Source organism: Solanum stenotomum, chromosome 1 (assembly GCF_019186545.1).
Source record: "Solanum stenotomum isolate F172 chromosome 1, ASM1918654v1, whole genome shotgun sequence".
In the NCBI taxonomy this organism is placed as follows: Eukaryota; Viridiplantae; Streptophyta; class Magnoliopsida; order Solanales; family Solanaceae; genus Solanum; species Solanum stenotomum.
Window position 1 is genome coordinate 1,257,802 of NC_064282.1, and position 23,901 is coordinate 1,281,702.

General features: G+C 33.6%; 4 protein-coding genes across 5 annotated transcripts; 3 read left to right on the plus strand and 1 right to left on the minus strand.

Moving 5' to 3' along the window:
- The first annotated feature begins 976 nt into the window (after nucleotides 1-976).
- LOC125852190 (probable alkaline/neutral invertase B) lies at nucleotides 977-6,517 on the plus strand. 2 transcript variants are annotated; one of them, XM_049531924.1, is made up of 5 exons: nucleotides 977-1,106; nucleotides 2,617-3,088; nucleotides 4,055-4,486; nucleotides 5,070-5,628; nucleotides 5,947-6,517. In XM_049531924.1, exons 2-5 carry the CDS (start codon nucleotides 2,663-2,665, stop codon nucleotides 6,234-6,236), a joined length of 1,707 nt encoding a protein of 568 aa, XP_049387881.1. In that variant the 5' UTR covers nucleotides 977-1,106; nucleotides 2,617-2,662; the 3' UTR covers nucleotides 6,237-6,517. The 2 variants fall into 2 exon arrangements, with proteins under 2 accessions (XP_049387881.1, XP_049387874.1); XM_049531917.1 differs by having other exon boundaries at nucleotides 1,095-1,228.
- A 481-nt stretch (nucleotides 6,518-6,998) lies between these two features.
- On the plus strand, nucleotides 6,999-14,785 carry LOC125852216 (uncharacterized). Its single transcript, XM_049531951.1, has 6 exons — nucleotides 6,999-7,365; nucleotides 10,006-10,205; nucleotides 13,393-13,533; nucleotides 13,648-13,728; nucleotides 14,147-14,271; nucleotides 14,372-14,785. Exons 1-6 carry the CDS (start codon nucleotides 7,143-7,145, stop codon nucleotides 14,418-14,420), a joined length of 819 nt encoding a protein of 272 aa, XP_049387908.1. The 5' UTR covers nucleotides 6,999-7,142; the 3' UTR covers nucleotides 14,421-14,785.
- Nucleotides 14,786-20,011: 5,226 nt separating this feature from the next.
- Nucleotides 20,012-21,206, plus strand: LOC125852234 (snakin-2). Its single transcript, XM_049531969.1, has 3 exons — nucleotides 20,012-20,278; nucleotides 20,544-20,589; nucleotides 20,749-21,206. The coding sequence occupies exons 1-3, from the start codon at nucleotides 20,192-20,194 to the stop codon at nucleotides 20,928-20,930; spliced, it is 315 nt and encodes a 104-aa protein (XP_049387926.1). The 5' UTR covers nucleotides 20,012-20,191; the 3' UTR covers nucleotides 20,931-21,206.
- Nucleotides 21,207-21,462: 256 nt separating this feature from the next.
- Nucleotides 21,463-23,676, minus strand: LOC125852204 (type III polyketide synthase B). The gene is made up of 3 exons (XM_049531939.1): nucleotides 23,375-23,676; nucleotides 22,195-22,786; nucleotides 21,463-22,077 (listed from the first exon to the last, which is right to left on the minus strand). The coding sequence occupies exons 1-3, from the start codon at nucleotides 23,550-23,552 to the stop codon at nucleotides 21,696-21,698; spliced, it is 1,152 nt and encodes a 383-aa protein (XP_049387896.1). The 5' UTR covers nucleotides 23,553-23,676; the 3' UTR covers nucleotides 21,463-21,695.
- Nucleotides 23,677-23,901: the final 225 nt, after the last annotated feature.

The following is a 23,901-nucleotide window of genomic DNA, read 5'->3' on the forward strand; positions in this document are numbered from 1 at the left end:
TCAACTCTCTAAATTTGAAGAATAGAGGGTGATTTGGAGGTGGGTTGGAGTGCCATTCTCTATTTTACTCTCCAAATATAGAGAATGGAGAGTAAAATAGAGGTGGGTTGGAGATGGTCTTAGATTCTTACTCCATACATTTCATATTTACTAAATTTTTTAGATTTTTTTTCATCGTTCAAAATAATTAAATTGTTCAAAGTTCAGAATGAATGTTTGAATTTTTTTCCTTCATATTTGCCCTTTCTTGTAAAGAGGTTTGATATTTTATAGGAGAGGCATTACTTGCAAAGTTACGGAGTAATACATATTGTCAAATTTGCGTTGTATCTTTAAAAAGTTATATTCCCTCCGTTCAATAATAGTTGTTTGATATACTAAAAATAGTTGTTCAATAATACTTGTTTAATTTTAAAAAGTCAAAAAATAATTTATTTTTTGTGTCTATTTTACTCTTGTTATTAAATGATATTTATCATTTAACACATTTCTCAAAATATTAAATTTAATAAAATCAAAGGATAGTATAATAAAATTATCCCTATTATTTATTGTTTCTTAATGGTTATATCAAGTCAATAATGAGCAACCGTTATTGAGCATAGAGAATATTTATTTTTGAATAATCCAATATAAATGTGAGAGAATTTGAAGTAACATAGATTCCAAGAATGCTATAATTAACATCTTCACCTGCAATGTAAAATCAAAATTAGAATCTTTAATAAAGACAAAACAATAGTAGATATTTAATTTCTTACCAATCCTTTAAAATTTTGAATAATTAATTATGTTAACTTGCAATTACAAAATATTTTATGTAGTTTTTAAATATATTAATTTAATTTTAATTTTTTAAAAAAGAATTTAATAAATTTTATTTTAATTTTTTTAAAGAATTTATACACTACTCTCGTGTACCCCGAACCCCTTTATATATTGGTAGAGACTAGAGAGGGTGGAAAAATCCAAATGCCAGAAAACAAGTAATTGATTATTGGCAGTTCACATTCTCTCCGTGACACAGCTATGGATGGTACGTACACAAATAATGCAGACTCGCAGTAGCACAAGCAACGATCCAAAATCCATTCCGCCATTCATCTGTGAGTAACCTGTCACTTTCCCATTACTCTTTCTTTCTCTCTTCTTCTTTTTTTTGTCCGCCATTGATGATTCATGCCAACGCTCTTTCTTGCTTTTTCATCCGGTTTCGGTCGTCGTATGTGTAAGTTGCAAATGCCCATTCAAGAACATGGTTTCTTTATTGTATTTGTGATTTCTTGTTTATATTTTTGGTGAAATAGATTCAAACAGTGCGTAGTGGAATTGTCGATAATATCGATAGTTTATAGAATCGATCGACCCCTAACTAGTTGTTTTGTCTTCTTCGTTATGTAGCTTTCTGCGAGATTGTTAGTAGTACGTGCATGCATTGGATTGGGTTCCGTTTGAAATTTTGATATGGGTTGTCGATTTTTATACATCTGTTGTGATGATTCCCCTGTTTGATTCGAAAGAAGAAAGAAAAAATTAAAGAAAGAGAATCTTGATAGTTGAATGTAAGGTGCACTACTTTTCTTGTTTATATGTGAAATGTGTCCAAATAGAGCGTAATGGAACAGTCGATAATAGAGATAAATTTATAGAATCGATTGACACCCAACTAGTTTGTGTTTTGTCTTCTTCATTATGTGGCTTTCTGTGAGATTTTTAGTAGTATATGCATGCATTGGATTGGGTTCCGTTTGAAATTTTGATATGGGTTATCGATTTTTATACATCTGTTGTAATGATTCTCCTGTTTTATTCGAAAGAGGAAAGAAAAATTAAAGAAAGAAAATCTTGATAGTTGAATCTAAGGTTCTTGGTCTGTTAATTTGGGTTAATGCTTCTACTGTTTATTAATGAGATATCAAAGGGCCAAAGTAGAAAAAGGGCTATGATTGATTTTCTTGGTTCGTTTAGTCTCTTCAAGCTATGCCCCTCAACTATCACGATTCTCTTTCTTTCTTGTACTTTTTTTTTTGGTCCGCCTTTGATGGTTGGTGCCTTCGCTCTTTCTTGCTTTTTCACCCGATTTCGTTCGTCGTATGTGTAAGTTTCAAATGCCCATTCAAGAACATGGTTTCTTTATTGTGTGTGTGATATATGTGAAATGGGTCCAAATAGAGTGTAATGGTATAGTCGTTAATAGAGATAAATTTATAGAATCGTCTGTCTTCTTCATTGTGTGGCTTTCTGCGAGATAAATGCATGCATTGGATTGGGCTCCGTTGGAAGTTTTGATATGGGTTATCGATTTTTATATCTGTTAGATGATTCCCCTGTTTGATTCGAAAGAAGAAAGAAAATTAAAGAAAGAGAATCTTGATAGTTGAATCAAAGGTGCACTCTACTGTTTGATTAATGACATATCTTGATACATCTGTATGATGATTTCTTGTTTTGTTAATTGGGCTAATGCCTCTACTGTTTGATTAAAGACATATCAAAGGGCCAAAGTAAAATATGGGTTGTGATTGATTTTCTTGGTTCGTTTAGTCTCTTCAAGCTATGCCCCTTATTTCAAACTTTTATCGGTATGCATGGTGCTGACTTGTGATTTTAATGCAGATTGTTGAGCCTCTGAATAGTTTGTAAATCCATAGAGGCTTCAAGAATGTCAACGCATTCCGGGGATGTATCTAACAATGATAGTAGTATAAAAAATATTGATTCATGTAGTAGTGTAACTGAATTGGAAGACATTGATTTCTCGAGGTTACCTAGGCCAAGAAACTTGAACATTGAGAGGCAAGGCTCATATGATGAGAAGTCCCTTACTGAAACTCAACTGGGGTTCTCTCCTCATCCCCCTTCTAGAGCTGAAAATTTCTTCCGTGCTTTGGAGCATTTTGATTGTATATTTTCTCCATCAAAAAGATCTGAGTTCACTACTCCCAGGTCACCTTTTGGGCAAGGGCCACATCCTATGGTTGCTGAGGCTTGGGACTCTTTGAGGCGTACGTTGGTGCACTTTCGTGGACAGCCTGTTGGGACAATTGCTGCACTAGATAATTCAGATGAAAAGCTCAACTATGATCAGGTAAAGCCTGTTATGTTGTAATTGTTACATTGTCAATGGTGTGTGCATTGTTGTATTGAGTAGTTAACTTTGTCTCTGTCACTGGAAGAATTTTATGCTTGCTTAGTGTGAATCATTGATTTCATAATTTGGCATTTACATACTCTGCAGTTGCTATAGGAATTAGAATTACCATTACCTCGTGTAAAGTTTATCTATAGTTGATTTGATTGAATAATTTTTGCACTATGTAACAGTACTACAGTAGAAAACAGCTTATACTTGATTACTTGTGCATGGGATAATTGTATTCTGTAGTATAGTAATCAGGTCAGTTTAGTTTTACCATTGGGAACCATGTACTATTACTCTCTTATGCTTTTGGTCCAAATACGAAGTGCCCTTTTATAATCATCTACTGCAAGGCAATAAATTTATTGGTCAACAATGTTTGGCTCTTAATAAATTATGCTAATTGCCAGAAGATCACTATTCAGAGGGGAGTAGAGATGCCATCTTATTCCTCTGAGATATTTTTGTAGGCTTTCACTTAATGAGTTCTAACCTTTTATCCTTCCATAATAATGAAAGTTTCCATGTTCAATTGAAAGGGTCAATAGTTGGATATAATTGAATGCCAATTATGTGTTCTGGGCACTGTATTCCCCAACTCCAAACTCCTGATTTACTGGGATCTCCACTCTAGCTATCTTCTAGATACACTAATTTCTGGACAGGATAATTTCCTTTGCTGTTAGAAGACTCGAAAGAAAGTCAGGTCAGTGAGCAATTGAGTTGTATTCTTGCAAAGTTCATCGGTCAATGCACTTGTCTGGAATATCTCTTTCTTGTAGTTGATAAGTGTTTCTAAAGACATGATGGAAAAAGATTCTTTTTGTTGTACATGGAGGAGGTAGTTGTACAAAAGTTCTGTAGTGGTTGTTATTCATGATCAGGATGTTTGTTAATAGCCATCTTTAACTTCAGGTGTTTGTCAGAGACTTTGTTCCAAGTGCGCTGGCTTTTCTGATGAACAGGGAACCCGAAATAGTAAAGAATTTCCTCTTGAAAACTCTTCGTCTTCAATCATGGGAGAAAAAGATAGACCGGTTCCAACTGGGAGAGGGTGTAATGCCAGCTAGTTTCAAAGTACTCCATGATCCGGTTAGAAATACCGAGACATTAATTGCAGATTTTGGTGAGAGTGCAATAGGAAGAGTGGCTCCTATTGATTCTGGATTTTGGTGGATTATATTACTTCGTGCATACACAAAGTCTACAGGGGACACCTCCTTGTCTGAGCTGCCTGAATGCCAGAAGGGTATGCGCTTGATACTCAGTTTATGCCTTTCAGAGGGGTTTGACACATTTCCAACTCTTCTTTGTGCCGATGGGTGCTCTATGATAGATCGTAGAATGGTGAGTTTCTTCTTTTTTAAGCTTGTTCTTACTGTTCTGAAATGATATACATACTCAGTATGTGTCCATATGTTTGATATACTGAAAATTTATGGAGGTTGTAAATTTCAGTTACTCTAATTCCCCTTCGGATAGGGTTGTCATATTTTCAAACTCATATTCTTTTATAGTCATTGTTCATAGACATGCTGCTTGTATATTGTGGAGTTGAAATAATATATGCTCTTTTGCCATGACATAATTGGTTTCACCAACTTGAGATAGGCTGAATATTGTACTCTTATTTTACTAGAAAGATAGGACTCTCATAGCTGTAGTACATCTCTTCATGTAGCATGAAATGTTGAGATTAGGTGGAAATTTTTTCAAGTGGCATCTCTTTCTGTAGTTCCCTAAACATTTCTTGTATACATGTCTCTCTTTATCTCTCTTCTTTTTTCATATCAACCTTTACATTCAAATACATAATGTGCAAGTGTTTGCTGCAACTAAAAGAAACTTGCCCTTCTGTATCTTCTGTGCTTAAGTATGCACTTATATTCTGCAGTTTCACTGACTACTTTGTGGTAAACAAACATATCAGGGTGTGTATGGGTACCCAATAGAAATACAGGCACTATTCTTCATGGCTTTAAGGTGTGCACTTCTTTTACTCAAGCATGATGCTGAAGGGAAGGAGTTCGTAGAACGGATTGTGAAGAGACTGCATGCGTTGAGCTACCACATGAGAAATTATTTTTGGCTTGATTTAAAGCAACTTAATGACATTTACCGATATAAAACTGAAGAATATTCCCACACAGCAGTCAACAAGTTTAATGTCATGCCTGATTCTCTTCCAGAATGGGTTTTTGATTTCATGCCAGTTTCTGGTGGTTATTTCCTTGGAAATGTTGGTCCTTCAAACATGGATTTCCGTTGGTTTTGCTTAGGCAACTGTATTGCAATTTTATCAAGCTTAGCAACCCCCGAACAGGCAACCAAGATCATGGAACTTATTGAGTCACGCTGGCACGAATTGGTAGGAGAGATGCCCTTGAAGGTTTGTTATCCGGCTATAGAGGGTCATGAGTGGCGGATTGTAACAGGATGCGACCCAAAAAACACTAGATGGAGCTATCACAATGGGGGATCATGGCCAGGTACCTATCTAACTTGTTTTGTTCCATGGTTTTAACTGAATTTTGGAATATAATAGGGATGAACTGATTGATCTGCATAATTTGTTTGGGTTATTGAATCACTCTTAGTTCTTAACAAAACAAGCCCATGGACTTCAGAAACTGCCTAAAACTGGGTATTAAATTCTCTAGAAACATCATTGACAGAAAGATTTTGTCATGAATGTGTGCCGCTCAGCCCATGTATAGTATTTTATAATTGTGGTTTTCGTTGTATGGCCTACTATGATAAAAAGAAGTGTGTAGGTCCTTCTCATATTTGATTGTCTCTGGCTACAGTGCTTCTATGGCTCCTCACAGCAGCATGTATCAAGACGGGGAGACCTCAGCTTGCAAGGCGTGCCATTGAAGTTGCTGAACAACGCTTGTCCAAGGATGGGTGGCCTGAATATTATGATGGAAAACTTGGCCGATTCATTGGCAAGCAAGCTCGTAAATACCAAACATGGTCAATTGCTGGTTATTTGGTGGCAAAGATGATGCTTGAAGATCCATCCCATCTGGGAATGATTTCACTTGAGGAGGACAAGCAGCTGAAACCTGTCTTGAAAAGATCAGCTTCGTTTTGATTAATACATTTTACCTGACATTCAGAAGTTGTTTCTAGCTTATAACATGTTGTCATATATCCCAGAATGTGGGGGAAATACAATTGAAGTCCCCAGGTCCAGCAAAAAAGAAGAAGAAAGAGGAGTAGAACTAACAAGGTTCTTGTAAGAATTAGTATAGAATGTGTAGTCAGATTTGGCTAGTCTGATTCTTTCTTTTTTTACCTGGAATTGCTATTAGTTTCTGTTTACCCAAACTTGCTATCTTGTTTCTTGAACTCAGTTTAGCTGCATTTGCAACCACCTGTTGATACTCTTGTGTCGGTACCATCATATTCATGTTGTTCGTTCCTAGAGGCAATTCAGATTCAAATGGTAAGACTATGTTCCCAAAGAGTTTATTCAGTGGTGAAGAAAACTCTATTCAAGTGGTAGAATTATGTTCACAAAGAGTGTTAATTTAGTGGTGAAGAAGTAACAAATAATTTAATTTGATATTTAAAAAATCTGAAAGGTCAAATTACACCCTCATGGCCTCATCATATTAATGTAACCTTCAATATCCTTCAAAAAGTTTGCCATATTTTACAAAAAATAAGATTTTATTTGGCAGATCTATTATATATTGAGACATTTAATTAGGGATAAATAATAGTAGTAATTTTAGAATTACAGTTGCTAAATCACATAATAATATTGGTCCAAGAAGTATATACTACTTCACAAGGCATAATTAAAGAAAAATATAAATAAATATATCCACCCACAACGTATGTAGGTAGGTGCATAGTTAGTGGTGTCCCAGTCCAACTCCAAACAGGATTCCTAAATTACTAGTGCTATTTTTTTCATTTTGAAGTTCCAATATTTCAGTCTTAGATTTCATCGTCGAATTTCGGGTAAATCCACAAATCGAGAAAAATCAGTATGAGGACGACACGGAGGCCGATCCAAGTCGTGTCGACATGGGTCCGCCGGCAACCGCCAAAGGTCAAGGCTTTTCTGGCCGTCATTACCGGTATGGCGGCGTTGGTGTTGCTACGCGCCATCGTCCACGATCACGATAATCTTTTCGTCGCCGCTGAAGCTGTTCATTCAATTGGAATCTCCGTTCTCATCTACAAGCTCATGAAAGAAAAAACTTGTGCCGGTAATTTATTTACCTCAAAATCTTCAAAAATGCCTTCCTTTTATTGTTTATTGAACGGATGAATTAGAAAAGATTGCTTCTTTGACCTGAATTTCGGAAGATCTAAGTAGCAGATTGGTTTTGTTAGGTTTATTGATTGGTCATTTAGGGTAGAAACAATATGTTTTACGGAAAAAATATGCGAACTTCGTAGATTAGAGGTTTTTTGGTTCAGCTGCTGATGAATTCAAGGGTTTTGTTTGTTGGATTCGAAATTTGAAGTGAGGAAATAGTAGAAGGGTTATTACTAGATATTGTATTGTTATGGACTTCTAGAGCAGATTTTTTCACGTTTGATTGCATTGTTTTTTAAAATTACTTTTTTCTTAGGTTTTAAGAGTAGGATTGTGATGAAAAGGGGTTGGGGAATCTTGTCTGCTGTAGTCATATGCTATTCCCTTTTTTGGTTAAGAGATACATTTTAAATTTTATTGAGTGGTGTTGATTTTGTAGTATTTTTAATGTGACTAGTGAATTGTATGATCCACCAGTAAATTTTATCAACTTTGCCTTTCGGTGCCTTGTTCTTAAAGAGTGCAATCATTGTTGTAGGTTAAAATGAAGTAGCTGCAAAACTTGCTTTGGTTTTTTTTTCTTTTTCATTGCAAACATTAGTCAAAAGGAGTACACTCAGCTGTGTAAAGCAGTATGTCTTCTCGTAGTTAGCAGTTTTAGATCTGTGAGGTGACTGTAAAGAAGTGCTAGAGCACTTGCTTCAGATTTGGAGGTCTTGCTAGAGATGATGTCTCTTAACATAGTAAACATGAGTTACACTAGTATATGTGCAGTCTCTTAGTTTCTTTAAAAAAAATTGAACACATCCATTGGAAAGAAGTAAAATATGAGATGGTGGAAGTAAAAGCCAAAGTGGCGATACCTTACCATTGAACATGTTGTTAATCATTTATGGATCGCTTTCCTTTTATTAAAGACCACTCAGTAGATGGGTTTAATCTTCTTTTTGGAACAAGAATGGATCCTACTATTTGAACAAGCACAGTTTTTTTTTTGTTTGTTGATAAGGTTACTATTTTATGTATCACAAAAACCCATCACGAGAGATGATGAGGGAGATTTACATTTTGGGTTCAACTGACTTTACACTTGTCCTTGAATTCTACTAAATCATCTATATCCCCCATTAGGTCTTGTCTACACCAAAAATAGAAGAAACTGAGGCACTTCATCTTGATTTTCTGCATGTGATTGCTTCTATCTTCAAGATTTCTTGAGTTCTTTTTTCCTTCCACACTGTCCACCATATGCATGCTGGGATGCATTGCCACCAATCTTCCTCTGCGTTTCGTTTACCCCCACTCCCTTCCAACTGTTAAACATTTGAAAAGTAGTTTTGGTATTAGAGGGTTTTTGGATTGGCTTAAAAGTTGGTCAAATCTACTTGTAAGTCAGTTTTTGACTTCTGGAAGTGTTTGACAAATATAAAAAACAACTTAAAAATAAGTTAAGAAGTGTTTGGCAAGGTCAATAATGACTTAAAATAAGTCAAAAACCAAAAGTAGGTCTCCCCTTACTTTTTATTTCATTTATGTTTGTCTTTTTATTTTTGACTTAAAAGCTACTTTTTTTTAAGCCAATCCAAACGGGCTCTTAACCAGCTCACTCCAAGAATACCAAAGAACATTTAATACAGATTTACTGTTGTCTTGCTATGTAGGAATAGATGCTTATTGTTTTCTGCATCCTGTCAACATAACAGACATCTTGAGAAAATCTGCAAACCTAAACCTCTGCTCTGTAAAGGTTCAGTTAAGCAGGCTTTTCTAATGACCAACCAAGTAAAGCTAGAAACTTTGTGTGGGATTTTGAACAAGCACAGTTATTAACAGCACAAAGATTTCTCATTAAGGAAAGTGACAATATTTTGAGTTGGAACAAAAAAAGGAGTAAAACAACCTTCTTGAGATTGAGTAAAGTAGTCAAACTTTCTTTCATGACTTCCCTGCTAGTTAAAGGTCTTCATTTGAAATTGACAAAAGATTTTTCCTTGAGCTCTTTAAAAGTCATCCAATTTGAGTTATAAGAGTATGGGTGGTTTCTTTTACATTTTCAGGAAGAAAGAAAGACTTTAATCTTCAATTGATTTGATCATTTTACCATTCCTTTAATAAAAACAATGCTAGTGATACATCGGAAGCTAATTAGCTGGTAGGCAGCGCTGCCGTCTGTTGTACCATTTTAGAGAGAATTTAAGTGAAGAAACTAAACCAAAAAATAAAAAGTGACAGATATCCCTTCAACATAGGTCATCGACAGGATCTCAAAGACCCACCAAGTTCGAAAGCCAGGATCTTACAGAAAATGGTTTCCTATTCAAAGAGTGTGTAACTGAGTGGATAATCTCACACTAACCCGTCAAGTTATACATTTTTAAGGGATCCTATTAAATTTTGGTTTTGAGTTTTTTTTCTTCTCATCTATCCTCTTTCTTTCTTAGAAGGTACACATTTTTCATCCATTAGGGATCTATTTCTTGATTTCAATGTGGAAACTGAAACATTTATTAGGGACCTTGGTCTTTTATTTCTGTTTCAATCCTATGCCTCAGTTTGTTCTGATTGACTCTGATGTATATCATTGCAGGTCTTTCACTCAAATCCCAGGAGCTCACTGCTATGTTTTTGGCTGTTAGACTGTATTGCAGTTTTGTCATGGAATATGATATACACACCTTACTTGATTTAGCTACGTTAGCTACGACCTTATGGGTTATTTATATGATCCGGTTTAATCTTAGATCAAGTTACATGGAGGACAAAGACAATTTTTTAATCTATTACGTGGTAAGTCACAAACAACTTATGTATACCTTTTTCTAGTTTTCTTCTTGAGTTGTACATAGTTGAGGCTAGTTTCTCATTTGGTATTTTCATCTCCAAGAAATATCTTGTTATGTTTATAGTGTGTATATGTATGTGTGCTCATGGATATTACATGTAAGTAATGAGGCTAATTTGAGTTATTTGGACTTCAGAAGTCATTTTATTGATATAAAGGTCTATTGATTGGTTTAAGCAATTCAAAAGTATAAGTGTATTATGCACAACTAACGGTATCATTCTCTGGTCTCGTCCCTTGCAATGCTATTTCCAAATATTGATTTGGTGTCTTCTGTTTCACTGTTTGACTTATTTGTTTTTTTCTGCATAAAATATGTTGCTAGTGGTTTTTGCACGACTTTTTCATAATTGTTAATTCTTTTGATTATATGAAAATGATATTAAGTTATCAGATGCGAGGTTATTTTGCTCTGAATAATTTTTTCCATATACAAATCTCTGCATTGTTTTATATTATGAACTGGTTGCCAGGAAACAGTAGAATAGTTATTGAAACCTGTAGAATGCTAGAGTCTAAAAGGATTGCCGGCAATAGGCACTCTCTTTTATGCAATACTAGATGTACTTGGCCAACTCTCAAGTAATGAAGAATAACATTTTCTGACGCATAAAAGGTTTACATATTAAGGGTTGTTTGACCTACTACGTAATTTATATCAGAAAATCGTGCAGGTATTAACTTTTGCATGTTTTCAGTTTTGTAACATTGGTTACTATTTCTACAACATACCTAGTATAGTTCCACACGTGGGGGCTGGAGAGGGTGAGGTGTATGTAGACCTTACCCCTACCTTCGTGGGGCAGAGAAGTTGTTTGTGATAGACCCTCAGCTCAAGAAAATCATTTTTGAGGACAATTTATAGAAATGCAAGAGTAAAACGCTACAATGAAAATATTGAAAAAGGAAAAATACTCACGTGCCCTATGCCACTCACCGGGACATTTGCACTCCTCTTCTTCACATGCCCGAACCATCTTAACCTCTCTTCCCTCATTTTTGTCCACCATGGAGGCTACTCCCACCTTGACCCGTATGTTTTCGCTCCTAATCCCGTCTCTCATAGTATGTCCACACATCATCGAAGCATCCTCATATTTGCTACCTTCATCTTTTGAACGTGCGAGTTCTTGACTGGTCAACACTTCACCATGTACACCATAGTCAGTTTAACAACCACTTTGAATTTATCTTTAAGTCTTGGTGGCACATTCTTATCACATAGGACCTGCGAGCCTCCATTTCATCCACCCTGCTCCAATACGATGTGCGACGTCTCCGTTGATCTCCTTATTTCCTTTGATGATAGACCCAAGATACTTGAAGTTTCCTCACTTGAGGATGACTTGTATATCAATCCTTCAATGCAATACTAAACTTGCACTCCATGTGGTTTGTTTTAGTACTGCTCAATCTAAAGCCTTTAAACTCTAGGGTCTGTCTCCAAATCTCCAATCTACATTTAACTTCGCCACATGATATAGAGGAAACCTTCTATTCTTGTAATAACAAACCTATAATATATTGTCATAACAATGTTCAGGATGTGTAAAATGAATTTTGTGCATTTTAACATCTTCATAATTTCATAGATAACAGATCCAATAATGTTTTCGTATCGTGTCTTAGTATTTTGAACATAATGTGTAGTCACTTACGATATATAGCAGTGTTCTTAAAGGCGAGCGCCTCTCGCCTTTGGCGACAAGGCGAGGCGAGGCGAGGGGTTTGCGCCTATTTCAGGCAAGGCGTGGCGAGATCAAAAAGGCGAGCCAAGGCGAGGGGTGACGTGGAATTGGCGATGCAATAGGCGTCGCCTTTTTCTTCTTTTTTTTTAGAAGTCTGAATTTTAATAATTAAAAAGCCAAATAATCAAATTAGGGTTTTTTTTGGGTATTTTTTCAAACTTATGACGCGACTGCTGCTCCTCATTTCGCGACCGGAGACTTGAAATCAATCCCTCGACTGGAATTAGAGTTCGCGACTGCTGCTGCTGCGATTGGAAACTTGAAGTCGACTGTCGCGACTGCTGCTGCTGCGAGTTCGCGACTGCTGCTGCTGCGAGTTCGCGTCTGCTGCTGCTGCTCAGCTTGAAAAAGTACAGAGAAGAAGAAGAGGAGGAGTTTTTTCTTGAAAAGTACAGTAAAGTACAGAGAAGAAGAGAGAAGAAGAAGAGGAGGAGTTTTTTCTTGAAAAGTAAAGGAAGTACACAGCTTTCTTATCTTTTTTCAAAAAGTAGAGTCTTTTCAACTTTTCTTGAAAAAGAAAACTAGAGACAAAGAGTTTCTCTAGATAAGTGTGTCCTTTTTTATTTATAAAATAAATTATACTTTTAATATTTATTATATTTTCTCTCTTCTTTAACAATTATACTCCTCTTATTTTGTATGTAATTATATCAAAATATGCAATTCATTATTATATATATTTCATAAATATTTTTAGTAATATTTTATTATATATATATATATATATCCACTTATTTGGTATTAATTGGCGCCTCGATTCAAAAAGGCGAGCGCCTCGCCGCTCGCCTCGCCGCGTGGCGAGGCAGGCCCTTGTCGCCTTTTGTCGCCTCTCGCCGTCCAAAACACTGATATATAGCACACATTAAGACATTAGATGTATTCTTAGGCAAAATCCACACCAGCATGAATATATGTTTCTTGGTAGTGTTAAATTATTGAGATCTGTGTTATTTAGGGGATTTAAGATAATGAAAATGGTTCAATTAGTTTTATTAGAGGTGATGACTATTACTTGTGTAGTTCGTAAGTTAAATTTGAAAACTTAAACTCATTAACCAATCAAATTATGTAAAACAGAATGTGACTGAGGGAATACAATTTTTTTCATCATCATTTGGACTGAGGCGTTGTTATTGGTTTCTGTTTTATTTGCTTGTAAGCATTTTGAAGTAGTAATCTGTTCATATATTATTTTGCAGTTTAGTAAAAGCATGTTAGTGAAGTGACCAGAGAGGCTTCTTATTTTGCCTTGGCTGGAATCTTTCATTTTCATAGAATTTTCTCTGGACTCTGAATGGAGTCAGAGTGGCTTTCAGTTTTATCTAAGAATGTGAAATGGCTAGAATCTTTCATTGTAATCTGTTCTTTTTTCCGTTTTCTGCAGGTGATCCCTTGTGCTGCCTTAGCTTTATTAATTCATCCATCTACATCACATCTCTTCGTCAATAGAGTCTTCTGGGCGTTCTGTGTTTACTTGGAGGCAGTTTCTGTGCTACCTCAACTTCGTGTCATGCAAAACACTAAGGTATAATTGCATGCTATCGGTTCCCCCCCCCCATCTCTCTCCCTCATTATTTTTGTGCGGTGTGGGAACTGCCTTTACTTGCCTTTGACCACCTCTTTGTTGTTTTGTACACAGATAGTTGAACCATTCACAGCTCATTATGTATTTGCATTGGGTGTTGCAAGGTTCTTAAGCTGCGCTCACTGGGTTCTCCAGGTTTGATTTGCAAATTCGCAGTTCTTGTAGTAATTGGATTTTAAAACTCTTCAGATAACTTTATTTGAATGTCATTCATAGTTCCTGTAGGGATGCCACATTTTATGATTTAACCCAACATGGTTTTTTGACGAACAATTAACGAGCTGATATGATGTTATGATTTCATGTTCCTTGTTGGCTGGCCAAGTTGTACTGTATGGAATACCATTAGTTAGGCAGGCAAGGAGTTGCATTGTGATCACATACCAAGTACTCACTATGTTATGTGGAATTGATTAGGGATGTTCAATTATTTCTTTAATTGGTTGATCAAGATGTTTGATGTATTGGTTGGGCAAATTTTCACATATTTAGATTTTGTTAGCATGTTATTTAGCTCAAACAACCTTATGATTTTTTGGTTGCTTTGTGACAGGTTTTGGACAGTCGCGGCCATCTGCTGGTAGCATTGGGTTATGGTCTATGGCCTTCTATGGTTTTGATATCTGAAATAGTTCAAACCTTTATCCTAGCAGACTTCTGTTACTACTATGTTAAAAGGTAAAATAAGCTTCTCTCATGTCCATCTGTTTCTTATCCTCTGCCATTCCTCATCATTCTGTATTGACTATGACCTTTTACATTTTCTTCTTTATTGCAGTGTTTTCGGTGGACAGCTGGTAATGCGCCTTCCTTCTGGGGTCGTGTAACTGATGATTGTGATAGTTATGGACAGAAATTTCACATTCGTTTGTCACTTTTCTTTTGGTTATCTTGGGTTTCTCTAGAAGGTCCCAACTCTTGTCTAGACCCTTGAGGGGCAAAATCAGGCATGCGCCTTTTGTGAAGTTAGCACTATTTTAAATATATAAGCAGTAGATTTTCTTGCTATGATAGACTATTTTACTTTATTTAGCAGTTAGCACTAACATATGGCTTTTGGATATGTATTCATTTTTGTACTTATGTACTAATGTACCACAATGAATGATAAATGATTCTGACATAACTTTCCCTGAATGTACCCCTCCCCTCGCCCTTTCCCTTTCAGGATGGTCATGTAACAAGGGACATAACTTGTTCGTTTATGTCATAGTGGCATGAACTCGTAACACAAGTTTTCTGACAGTTCATCATTTCACTTCCGCCACAGAGATATTGCAACGTCCATTTCTTTTGATCTACATTTGTTGAATATGGTGTGCACTGGTGAGAAATTTTCAACAACATATTCGGTGTAATTTTACATGTGGGTGTATGGGGAGGGTAGGATTTATGTAGATCTTACCCCAACCTTTTTGAGGTTTAGAGACTGTTTCGGCTAGACTTTTTGCATAAAAGAACAACTAATGAAACCTGATTGCGAGAATAATATAACAGAAAAGATACTGGTAGCAAAGAGGCAAGATAGACAACCAATGAAGCAACAATTAACAATAAAAAAAGTAAAAATTATTCATATACTAGATGAATAGTGATACTACTGAAAATTAGTAGCAGAGGAGCTAGAAATTTGCAAGGAATTCAAAAACAGAAAGAAGCAAACATACGAAGACATTAAGGAGGATGAACCTTTGTGCCCCTAGCTTGTTTAGACTTTGGTATTCCTACCTTCGCACATTGCCTGTTTGCTGACCAAACTTCTTTTTAACCAAATGTGTCTTTGGACTTTGGCTCTATCCTTGAGTATGTAACCTATTTTCAGATATATTTCCACTAATACAGAGTCATTTGATTAGGCAAGCAGCTTTTGCTTTATCATTGTCATTTCCTTCTAAAGCTAAGAAAAAGGGAGGATAATCAAAGTTACATAGCTGCCAAGTGGACAGATATTGTTTTATGATATTTTAAAAAAATTATAGTGCTTTTAAAACAGAAGAAATCATTTTACATATATTGTATTGATGAGAAAGTTGTTTTGCTAAGACTTTTTCTTGAACAACAACATACCCTATACCATTCTCAGACTCTATTTGTGGGACTGAATTGGGTATGTCGTTATTCTTATTATCATAATAACTAACAACATACACAAGTGAGATCCCTATCTTGTGAAGGTGAAGACTGATTTCAAAAGACATTCGATTTAAGTTAGACTTTTTTTTCTTAAGCCAATAAGTTACTAGTAGTTCTATTTAATTACCATTGTGTGGTACATCATTAAAAAGTTGCCTGATCGTGAATATATATATATATATATATATATATATATATATATACGAATATGGTTTTAAATGTGCGATGTGAAGATGAAAGTGACAGTAGAGTATTATTGAAGTAAAAAATAAAAATTTCATTTTCATTGTTGTCCTTTTTCCTTTTCTTTCATTTTGTTGGCTTGCTATCATTTTTTGTTATTAGTGCGTCCAGAAGTTTCAAATTAAAATGGAATATAAATATTTGTACAGAAAGGAAAAGGAGAGCTCCAGAATACAAACAGCTGTAGTGCACACAAGATGCTAGCTGTTGGCTTATCTCATTCATAGTAATCACATTACACCACAAAAAAAAAAAAGGAAGTAGCATTAAAATTGTTGTTGTTAGGGGATGAGAATGATATGGTAGATATATGCTGAATATTATAGTAATAAAGTATATAATTTATTTACTACAAAACGTTAAAATTTTGATTATTTTATCTGATTGAAATTTTTGTATAAGTAATTAATGAATATAGTTGTTTGTATTTTTTTTTTATAAAAAAATAAATTCTACATATTTAAAGTGTTATTATGATATAATTAAATTATATGTATATTGAAATCTAACAAACTATTATACTTTTTATCTTGTTGCGTAAAATATCAAAATCGAATTTGAAAAGTATTAAATCAATTTGATATGATCATAATATATTAATGTTTTTGAATAATAACATATTTAATGCAATTAAATTAGTAGAATTTGAGGAGGATAAAATTTAAATTATTTAAAATTTTTAATATCGTACCATACCCTTCGTTGGTGGTTGTTGAATGCTACTCTCTCTGTCCTTTTTTAGTTGTCCACTTTAGAAATGACACACAGATTAAGACAACAATGATTAGCACAGTGAAGTTATAATTTTACCCTTATGACAACTTTTCACTTCAAAATTACAACCACTTCTTTGAATTCAAGTGAAATAAATTGGAGGGAAACAACATTCACTTTTACAATTTTCAAGAAGTGTAAATAAGGGTATAATAGGAAAAAATTTGTTGTCCTTTCTTGATTTGTCAAAATGGATAACTAAATAGGGACAACTAAGAACGGAAATATGGACAACTAAATAGGGACGGAGGGAGTACGTGATGGTTGCTTTTGACTTCTAAAATCATGATCTTGTCTTTTTTACTCTTATGCTACTTTACAAGTTTTTGTGTTGGCACAATTCCCAAAATCCTAAATAATTGTTCCATAAACACATTAATGCTTTTAATTTGATAAACTTCAACCACTGGTCCAAACGCGTTTTCTTATAAAAATGGAACTCTTTTGTGGTCATATTATAGCTTTATTAGCTGTGTGCTAAGATTAAGATAGCTACCCTTTTTTCGTAATATAAATAGTGGAGTCAGTTAAGATATAAATTGAAATATATTAAAAAAAAAAAGTAAATACACAAAATAGTCAACATGATTCAATGTATAATATACTAGTAATATTTTATTGTTTTTAACTTATTCATACTGGATAATTTCTGACTCAGAAGTATTAATTGACTCCTTTTAAAATTGTTAGTCTTCACACTGCACCTTAACTTATATTGAAATTGATTCGTGAATTTTGAATCGAACTTTTTACATATTGTGGTTTAACGATGAAGTTTAAAGTTTGAAGAGTCCTATCGATAAAAGATGATTAGGACAAAAGATATTGTGCATGATTCCTGCAAAAAAATTCGTTTATAAAAAGATTGTTTCATGACTAACACGTTGTTTGCAATAAATTTTAAACATATGGAAAATAAATAAACCATACAAGTAAAATCTAAAGAAACATAATTTTATTGATAAATATGCGGGTACAATTCTGTTCCTCCCTTGATTCTACTCTCCTAAGATTTATCTATCATTCGAGGGCCATTAGTGGCGTATTTCTCGAACTAGTTAGGATGATTTAGATTTGAGCTTTATATGAATATTCCATGACTTTTGTGGAATATTCGAAATCTTGATCTTTAAAAATATCCAAGAATTTATGGGATATTTTGAAATGCCTTTTGAGGGATTTAGTACTACTATTTATATAGCTATATACTAGGGGTTTAGGATTGAGTAGCCTCTAAGAATTCTAATTGAAACTGAACACGCCTTCTAGAGTCCCAATTCGAATTGAACACATCTTGTAAAGTCCACAAAATTTCAATGTCTACACATGTATATTACCTTTAAATTTATTTGTATATCTACAAATTTTAGAAGTGAAATATATTTAATGAATCAAATAGCACATTAAACTATAACTATAAATTGTAATTAGAAAAATATTAGTTAAAGAGACTGATTTTCTTTTTAAAGTTAACTGTTTTTGAAATTTTCTCATGTTTAAATAGAATCTCTAGATTGGTTTCAGGTTAAATAATTTTTTTAGTCGATATAAATTTATTTATTTTATTATATCATCTTTCAAGATATATTTTTTATGAAATTTTCTCAAGTTTAAATAGTATTTTTGGATCGGTCTCAGGTCAAATAATTATTTTAACGGATGTAAATTTATTTATTTTATTATATCATCTTACAAGTTATGTTTCGTGTTTAAAAAAAATGTATACTTCATTGGAAAATTCAATTTCTAAGCGCAGGAAATAAAAAACAACTTATTTTAAAGACAAAAATAAAAAATCAACATTTGCCAAAGGTAAAGGGTTGAGTAAGAAATCAGCTACTTATTATCTTTAACTTATTCAGTGCCGGCTCTTGCTTGATAAATTTAAGGCACTTGCCTGCCTCAAATTTTCATCAAGAAAAAATTATGTGTTAATTTTTTTAATTAAAAAATAATTATTTTTACTTAAATGTATAATTTTAAATAAATATATATTATTTTATTATTTTTAACGCCAATCAAATAGAAGAAATTAAGAAAACATTATTTTGTATGTTTACATTCTCTTCGCTAACACTCGTATTATTTATCTTTTTAAAATTCTTTTGCACTTTCTTTTTAAATTTTTTTGATAAGTTAGAGTAATACACTGTCAAAAATATAAATAAATAGTCGAAAAAATTCAACAAAGTGACTTACAATTTTTCTTTTGTTTGTTTCTTCTTAAATATTCAAGTATTACATAAACATATTAAAGTAGGGTTATAATTTATACCAAGTTATCAATTTCTTGTATCAGATTTTATGGTTCTAATTCTTATCTTTATGTAAAGCTTGTCAACTTATTACTTATAGTATTATGTTAACAATTTATATAATGATTGCCTCAACAAAAGAATATTTTTCAATGTTGAATTGATAAAATATTACTTAAAATTAATAATTAAAAACGACATTCGAAAAATTACATTTTAAGAAAAGATATCAAGTAATAATTTGCACTTAAAAAGTTTAAAAAAATAAAATACTATATTTGATATTTATATAGATTTTAGGCCTCAATTAAAATTTTGTTTTACGCCTCAAATTACGTTGAGCCGCCCCTGCTTGAATTATATATATATGTAGTTGAACTTTTTATCAAAGAGAACATATATTTACCGTAAACTTATGTTTTTTTAATCTCGATTTATGTGATATTTTTCAGATATTTAGATTCAAAAGTTTTTTCTTGTGTGTTAGAGTATTATGATTTATATGATATTTTTTTTAAAATAATTTTTAAATATATAAATTTTATTTTTAAAAAAATTATATCAAAATTTAATAATTTTACTCTTAAAATTTTAAATAATATCAGGTAAATTGATACGTAAGAGTGTTAAAAGAGATTTGCATGAATGGTACTTGAATTATTTGTTAGATGGAATCTTAAGTTCTCTTTTGGCCAAGGATAATATATATAATTAGGAACCAACTTGTTTTAATTAATTACATGTAATGTAGCTTTGTAGACTTTATGTGTTAGCTATGTACACCTACCACAGCAATTAAATACACTTTGGAAAATGTACTAATAATTCCAGACTCTATGATTAAGCTGTTAGATATTTTACTAATTAAATAATTAAATTCCTTCTCTATTTTAGTAGTATACCCCATTAACCTACTACAACAGTATAGTTAAGCATCACGCACGAAAAAGATCGCATGCATGAAATGAAACCAACTTGTATATATTCTTTTTTCTTTTATAAAAAAATATTCTTTTTGCTTTGTGTGTTTCTATTTTATTTGTCTTCATATACATGAACCTTATACACTTCCACTATTTCCCCCTATAAATACTCCATTTACTTATCATTTTTCATAAGTCACACCAAAAGATTGAAGCTTATCAATTTGTAGAAAAATATCCATTCTTTTCTCAAAAATATTTCAAATTCCAATGGCCATTTCGAAAGCTCTCTTTGCTTCATTACTTCTCTCCTTGCTCCTTCTCGAGCAAGTCCAATCTATTCAGACCGATCAAGTGGTGAGTTATTTTATTTGTTCCTTAGTAATTACTTAAAAATTCTATCTATGCTACGTATATTTCTTCGATTCTAAAATAGAAGAACTCATGATAAATAGTATAGAGGTTTGAATTACCGTTTCATCATGAATTTATGTTTCAACGTTTTTTACTACATGAAAAAAAATTCTAGTTGACTGTCTAAATATATAGTTAAGAATTTAATCATACTCCTTAATTTCAAGTTTAATTTATTCACTCGTGATATATGTTATGACTTTTGCAGACCAGCAATGCTATTTCTGAAGCCGCTTATTCCAACAAGAAAATTGGTATGTTGTAATTTCTATACAACATTTTGTCACCTTTTTCAAATATAAATATTTATTCCCCTATGTCCTGTATCAATTATAAACAATACACTTTTTATATATATATTAAACCTGGAACATCCTTAGCGAAATTTCGATGTGTTGTTTATATATGTACAGACTGTGGGGGAGCTTGTGCAGCAAGGTGCCGATTATCATCAAGGCCAAGATTGTGTAATAGGGCATGTGGAACTTGTTGTGCTAGATGCAACTGTGTTCCTCCTGGTACTTCTGGCAACACTGAGACTTGCCCTTGCTATGCCAGTTTGACTACTCATGGCAACAAACGTAAATGCCCTTAATTTTCTTCTAAAATATCCTCGTGCGATTACCATGAATATGTTATTGTTGTAATATATTGTTCTGTCATATATTGTGTCAATATTCAAAATCCAGTAAAATGTCTTTAGCGTGTACTTTTTTTTTTGGTGGGTTGTCTTTTTAATTTTGAGGAAATTGTATTCACTTTGATTTGTGTGTTGATTAGTACATTTGGTGTGATATTTGTTCTGGTTTGCATTGTATTGTATTGTATAATAAGATGAGGAATAAATGAAGTTCGAGTATATTTTTTTATATTTGTTCTGTTCTTGGATGTTAAGTTTTATAGTACAGAATTAAATAAAGATTATTTTATTTGTCTTATGCGCTGCTCAGTTTTCATACTATTGCATTGCTTCTAATTTACTTCTATACACGAATGGTTTAAAAGAACTTTTATAACATCACGTCACCTAATTTAAATCTTGTGGTATTGAATATGTCAGGTAAAATAAAAATAAAACGTTATAAAATATAGAAAGCGACACTTGTTAAAACAGAATAAAAAGAAAAATAAAACACCAGAAGGAATACTAATTAATTATCGATAAACAATCTAATTTAGATTATTATGACAAACTTCAGTGCTCTTAATCAAATTATGTTATATAGTAGACAACAAAAAAGGAAAAGTTCAACAATAGGACTTGCATCGAGTATTCTTTTAACATATTCAAATAGTCAGATTCTTTTTCGTTTATTTTTTTGATTTATCGAAAAATTTCCGAGGGTCAGTGACGCACGATTCAAAGAGTGAGATTCTTTGTAAGAATACCCTCAAATGTAATCCCAGGACCAAATGCCAGAATCAATCCCCAATCAGTGACGTCTTTTTTGTCCTCCAACATGTATTCCAGCACATACACAATTGTATTGCTACTTGCATTTCCATAATCTGCCAAAGCCCTTCTGCTAGCACTCAATTTCTCAGGAGACAAATCTAGCTTTTTTTCTAGCCTGTTTAAAATAGCAGGACCACCTGGATGAACTGCCCAAAATAATTTGTTGTATTCTCTATCATTAATTCCAGAAATACTTATTAACTTGTTACAGAAATCCTCAATATTATCTTCAATTATCTGAGGTAGTTCTCTTTCTAGCTTGAAGCTAATTCCCTCTTCAGTAAGCCTGCAAATTTAGATGTGGCAAAATCAATCTATTTTTTTTTTAAAAAGCAAGAATTGATTTCTCAGAACTAAAAATATACTCGTTTATTGATTTAATCCATTTTGACCCCAACATTACCTGCCATCAATGATCTTTTCTGTATCAGGCAAGAAATGCTGAATAGCAGTATGCAATTCAAAAAGAGGTCTTTCGATATCTCGAATCGGGTTAGACCCGATTATCATAGCTCCAGCACCATCACCAAAAAGAGCCACACCAACTAAATCATATGGCCTATCAACACTAGGTGGTTTGAACCCAATTATAGTAGTCTCAGAAGTAGCTAACAGGACTCTGCTACCTGGATTATTCTCAGCAATGTCCTTAGCAACACGAAGGCCCGCGACACCACCAGAACAACCAGCAAAATACAACATAACACGTTTAGTTTCCGGGCTTAAACCGAGTCCTTTGGCTAAGTAAAGATCACCTCCTGGTAATCTAGCTTCACTTGACGAAACATAGACTACATGTGTAATGTCTGAAATTGGCCTTCCCCATTTCTTAATACAAGATTGTGAGGCTTCAATTGCCATTTCTGTAACTGCTGCATTGCAGATGTCTAATCTTTGTTTGACTGTTGGAAGGCCTTCAACAGCTAGTTCAGGATATTTCTTTAGGATCTCCTCTGACATTACCACGTACCGTGTTTTCACTGTAGTTGTCTTGCCTGCAAAGTTAAAGGAAACAAAAAACAAGATTAATTAAATCCACTCAAGAGGCAAATTCAGGATCTAAAATCAGTTTGTATTGCACTTACTAGTTCATTGTTACAACTTACAACGAGTTCATGAACATAGCGTATCTATAAAATATGTTCTTATATATCAACTATGTTTAGTTAGGTAGTGCGAAGACACTGAAAATGGGCATTGGACTTCTAACTTAATCTCAAAAGTTCGATCATGAGATGAAAATTGTCTGATACGAGACATCAACACATTCTCTCAATCAATGTTCCCTGTGCACACCTAGGAATGGACATCGGGGGATTAATATTGGTAAAACAAGGAGCATGAATGACTCATGAGTCTGCCTCTTATGTCATGTTAAGAAAATGAACATTGTACCTAGCTAACCTCAAAAGCTAGCTCACGAGAAGAGGATTACCCAAGATAATATAACGAAAAAAACATTCAAATGGAGCGCCAAACAATGTCTTAGTTTGCTATCAGTACCTTACAGCTGCTATTGTCCGTTCCTAATCAATTTAGTTTGACGTTTACGGTTAAAAGAGTGAAAGAAAGTAAAATATTACAGAGTCGAGTGAGCCTCTGCTTGAGTTCTGGATCATCACAGTTGGTGTTTTTGAAATAGCCATCAACCAAAAACTCTTGCATAACAAGCTGATGAGGGAAAGCTTTGCCCAGAGCAAGAATGGTAGCATTTCCGAAGTTAATTTCATTCGTTCCTTCCATTTTCTCCATTCTCCCCATTTACTCACTGCTTGCTCCTTTGAAGCTGCACAACTTTCTGTTTATATATAACACGTACTAAACAGTTTATGTTACTCAATACTTGCCCTTTTGAAGTTGCACAACTTTCTATTTATAACACGTACTGAATGATTACTTAAGCTGAATAAAGGTTTTAGATATATCATCAAACTGTAGAGGGGCTCAAATATTGTTGACTATAGAGTTTATGGAATTAGTTGAGGAACAAGATGTTCATGATTTTGACAAGTCCAAAGTTCCATCTCAATTTAGTAATGTTAAATCTTGATACGTGGTTGGTGGCATTCTGGTTAGAAGAAGTTCAAGATACAACCTTGAGCAGAATGAA

Excerpts from the sequence above, each read along its gene's own strand:
- LOC125852190 (XM_049531924.1), top strand. The coding sequence starts at position 2,663 with ATGTCAACGCATTCCGGGGATGTATCTAACAATGATAGTAGTATAAAA. Across the intron at positions 3,089-4,054 it reads AAAAGCTCAACTATGATCAG|GTGTTTGTCAGAGACTTTGT; the intron begins GTAAAGCCTGTT and ends CTTTAACTTCAG. Across the intron at positions 4,487-5,069 it reads CTATGATAGATCGTAGAATG|GGTGTGTATGGGTACCCAAT; the intron begins GTGAGTTTCTTC and ends CAAACATATCAG.
- LOC125852216 (XM_049531951.1), top strand. The coding sequence starts at position 7,143 with ATGAGGACGACACGGAGGCCGATCCAAGTCGTGTCGACATGGGTCCGC. Across the intron at positions 13,534-13,647 it reads GTGTCATGCAAAACACTAAG|ATAGTTGAACCATTCACAGC; the intron begins GTATAATTGCAT and ends TTTTGTACACAG. Across the intron at positions 13,729-14,146 it reads GCGCTCACTGGGTTCTCCAG|GTTTTGGACAGTCGCGGCCA; the intron begins GTTTGATTTGCA and ends GCTTTGTGACAG.
- LOC125852234 (XM_049531969.1), top strand. The coding sequence starts at position 20,192 with ATGGCCATTTCGAAAGCTCTCTTTGCTTCATTACTTCTCTCCTTGCTC. Across the intron at positions 20,279-20,543 it reads CTATTCAGACCGATCAAGTG|ACCAGCAATGCTATTTCTGA; the intron begins GTGAGTTATTTT and ends TGACTTTTGCAG. Across the intron at positions 20,590-20,748 it reads TTATTCCAACAAGAAAATTG|ACTGTGGGGGAGCTTGTGCA; the intron begins GTATGTTGTAAT and ends ATATATGTACAG.
- LOC125852204 (XM_049531939.1), bottom strand. The coding sequence starts at position 23,552 with ATGGGGAGAATGGAGAAAATGGAAGGAACGAATGAAATTAACTTCGGA. Across the intron at positions 22,787-23,374 it reads GCAGAGGCTCACTCGACTCT|GCAAGACAACTACAGTGAAA; the intron begins GTAATATTTTAC and ends TTAACTTTGCAG. Across the intron at positions 22,078-22,194 it reads GAAAAGATCATTGATGGCAG|GCTTACTGAAGAGGGAATTA; the intron begins GTAATGTTGGGG and ends CTAAATTTGCAG.